Raw genomic sequence first — 3190 nt, 5'->3', positions numbered from 1 at the left:
ATGTATATATAGTCACGTATGTATGTATATATATATATATTCTTTTATTCTTTTACTTGTTTCAGTCATTTGACTGTGGCTATGCTGGAGCACCACCTTTAGTCAAGCAAATCAACCCCAGGACTTATTCTTTGTAAGCCTAGTACTTATTCTATTGGTCTCTTTAAACACACCAACATCTGTTGTCAAGCGATGGTGGGGGAACAAACAGACACACAAATACACACACACACACACATACACAACAGGCTTCTTTCAGTTTCCATCTACCAAATCCATTCATTAGGCTTTGGTCAACTTGAGGCTATAGTAGAAGACACTTGTCCAAGGTGCCATGCAGTGGGACTGAACCCAGAACCATGTGGTTGGGAAGCAGGCTACTTATCACACAGCTACTCCTGCACCTATGCACAGAAATTCCATAAAGTGCACCCAGTGTAAACTTTGAACACATAAGAGTGCAGCGGTATTACTGGGTCTTGGTCACTAGTCTGAGAGGCTCAAAGTTCAAAGATCAAGCTTCACCACTTCATCCCATGTCTTTCTGGGTTTACCTCTACCACAAGTTTCCTCCACAGTTAGAGATCAACACTTCTTTGCACAGCTGTCCTCGTCCAAACACATCACATGTCCATACCAGTGCAGTCATCTCCCTTGCACACCACACATTTGAGTGAATCTCTGCAAATAGATTTTATTTCCTTTTCTAGTCATCGTACCATTTCCTAGCCCATGCCGACAAGGTAATCAACCAAACATAAAGTCATTGATGATGTTGAAGTTGATGGTGATAGATAATTTCATTCATTCTGTTTTTGGTGAACCAATTATCTTTGCAGTTAAACTTCTCAGCTACTCCATTAACCAGGAGCTCTCAACATAAGAATTGTACAAGTAATGTTTGAACTCATGGTTACATGTTAATCAGCACCTCACCATTACAATTATAGTGATTAATCTTGTGAAAATACGTGGCTTAGTGGTTAGAGTGTTGCACTCATGATCGTAGGATTGTAGTTTCAATTCTTGAACCAGGTAACGCATTGTGTTCTTGAGCAAAACACTTCATTTCATGTTGCTCCAATCAAGTCAGCAGGCAGAAAGGAATAATTCAGAAGGAAATGTATGTACCATGGAAACTAGGAAACTGGGCCTATGAGTCTATATAACTTGCAAAGGGCCCTTTAACTGTTTAATAGGGATTAATACATTTATTAAATATGCCTGTACAGCTATAGTTAACCAATAGAGAACAATATACACAGACATCTCAAAAGTTAATAGGCATCACTCATTATACAGTTTTATCTGTGTGGACACTACTTGGTACCACTTCAAACTAGTTAATGCATTATGCACAAGGCATACAAGGGGATGCTGGGAAGTTCCTGGCTTTAAGGGTATTGCAAAAGGCTTGGTTGGAAGTTCAACCGTCCAAGATCTTTTACAGGGCTTAGAAAAACTGAAGGACTACTGCAATATTATATTAATCTGAGAGGGGAATATGTTGAGTAAAATCATGATTAACTGATCCTCCTCTATTTTCTTTTACCCAAATCCAGGAACTTTCTAGCATCGCCTTGTATCTACTAAATACTTGATTAGAAATGAATCTTCCAAAAAATGATGTGTCTATTTACTTTTGAGATGTCTGTGTATGTGAAAAACTATATATCGACTGTGTAATTTCAGTCTAACCCTAAACTCAGCAACTCTATATTCAACAATAATTTAGATTGTGCCCTTACCAATAATTTTTCAAATAAAATGTATCTAGGGTTACATTATCAATATGTTCTTTTTTTTCCATAAGCTGGTCAGAGTGATTATTGACAATTTTTCTTGATGTTTCTGTAGCAATTGTAGTTTTTTTCCACATGAGTATTTCCTCAATAGTTCTGGTGACAAGTTACTAGACTGCCAACCACCCTGTTCCTTTTACATCTGAACTTCAGTGGCATATAGTGGTTATTGTATTGGGTGTACTGCCACTCCCCCAATGCCACCAAATTTCAGGCAGGGTTATAACAAAAGTTTTCCATTAAGATTTGTGTTTAAATTAACGAGTAAGGTGTTTGTATTTATAATGAATTTGCCATTTTCGATGGGTGGAAAGTGCATACCTAGCACCCCTGGAATATACACCCTTCCTGAGCTTATGACTGATAACTTAGCCTCACCTGGGGAAACAAAGGTGACTATGCTCAAAACTGGAGTGATTGGAGATACCATGCTGTCCAATATACAGGCAAACTATACTGGAGGATCTAAGACTAAGATTAAGGTGCAATTTGATGTTTGGGCTGCTATTTCTAATAGATAGAGAAACCATGTGAAGACTCTCTCGTTGTCTTATCAAAGACTATGGATGTTGTTCTTTAGCTCTAGATCAGTCCTGATTGAGAAACTAACATGTTCCGGCTGTGACTAATCTGTTCTTTTGTATATCTGGGTCCAAAGCAATCTTTTATTATGGTAAGGTGTGATAAGAGGAAGATTTATTTGCATATTTTACCAGATTAAGTCGGAGTATAGAGGCTCCCTCAATAGTCATAATGTTTGACTTAATATGAAAAATATTTTAGGGAGACTACTATGATGACAGGGTTAATTAATGTTAATCCAATTATGTTAGAAATAGATTATTTGTACAACTGAGAGATAGACATGTTAAGAAAATAAAAGAAAAAATTACTTGGTCAGTGCACCAGTACCAAACTGCAGACACTGTAAGACCAAACATCACTCCAGGCCAAGGAAGATTTGGATCATCGTATGCCCTGAGCAAACTCATTGCATTTTTTGGTGGAATGCCACATTCAGCATATTTATGCATTGGAGAAGTGGTGTTGAATAAATAATCTCTGGTTGTGTTGGACCAAGATTGGAAGTATCTGTCCACTAATTGCTCATAACCACCAACTTCTATAAAACCTATAAAGAAGAGAATAAAAGAATGGTTTCACTTAACTTGAAGATAAAAGGTGGAGTGTAAGAATTGAGCTTATTGGTAGTTAATAGTAAATATTATTTTGATTGCTACTTGTAACTATTTTGCTGTAATTTTGCATTTGTGGAAAAAAAAGGAAACAAAAAGAGCAAACAAAAAGAAAATTGAGTATATACTATACATACATATACATACATGCATACATGTAAACATACATACAAATATATATATATATATATA

At 36.5% G+C, this 3190-nt stretch overlaps 1 protein-coding gene across 1 annotated transcript in view; it reads right to left on the bottom strand.

Annotated features, from left to right (window-relative positions):
- LOC106870460 (sodium/glucose cotransporter 4) overlaps positions 1-3190 on the bottom strand; it is a 96758-nt gene that overhangs the window by 24539 nt on the left and 69029 nt on the right. The window contains exon 8 of the mRNA XM_014916561.2: positions 2696-2934. Coding sequence (XP_014772047.1) covers positions 2696-2934 — 239 coding nt within the window. The remainder of the gene's footprint in view (positions 1-2695; positions 2935-3190) is intronic.

The sequence above is a fragment of the Octopus bimaculoides genome, chromosome 16, assembly GCF_001194135.2.
Source record: "Octopus bimaculoides isolate UCB-OBI-ISO-001 chromosome 16, ASM119413v2, whole genome shotgun sequence".
Lineage (NCBI taxonomy): Eukaryota > Metazoa > Mollusca > Cephalopoda > Octopoda > Octopodidae > Octopus > Octopus bimaculoides.
The sequence above is the reverse complement of the archived record's forward strand: the minus strand, read 5'-3'. Positions and strand labels throughout refer to the sequence as shown.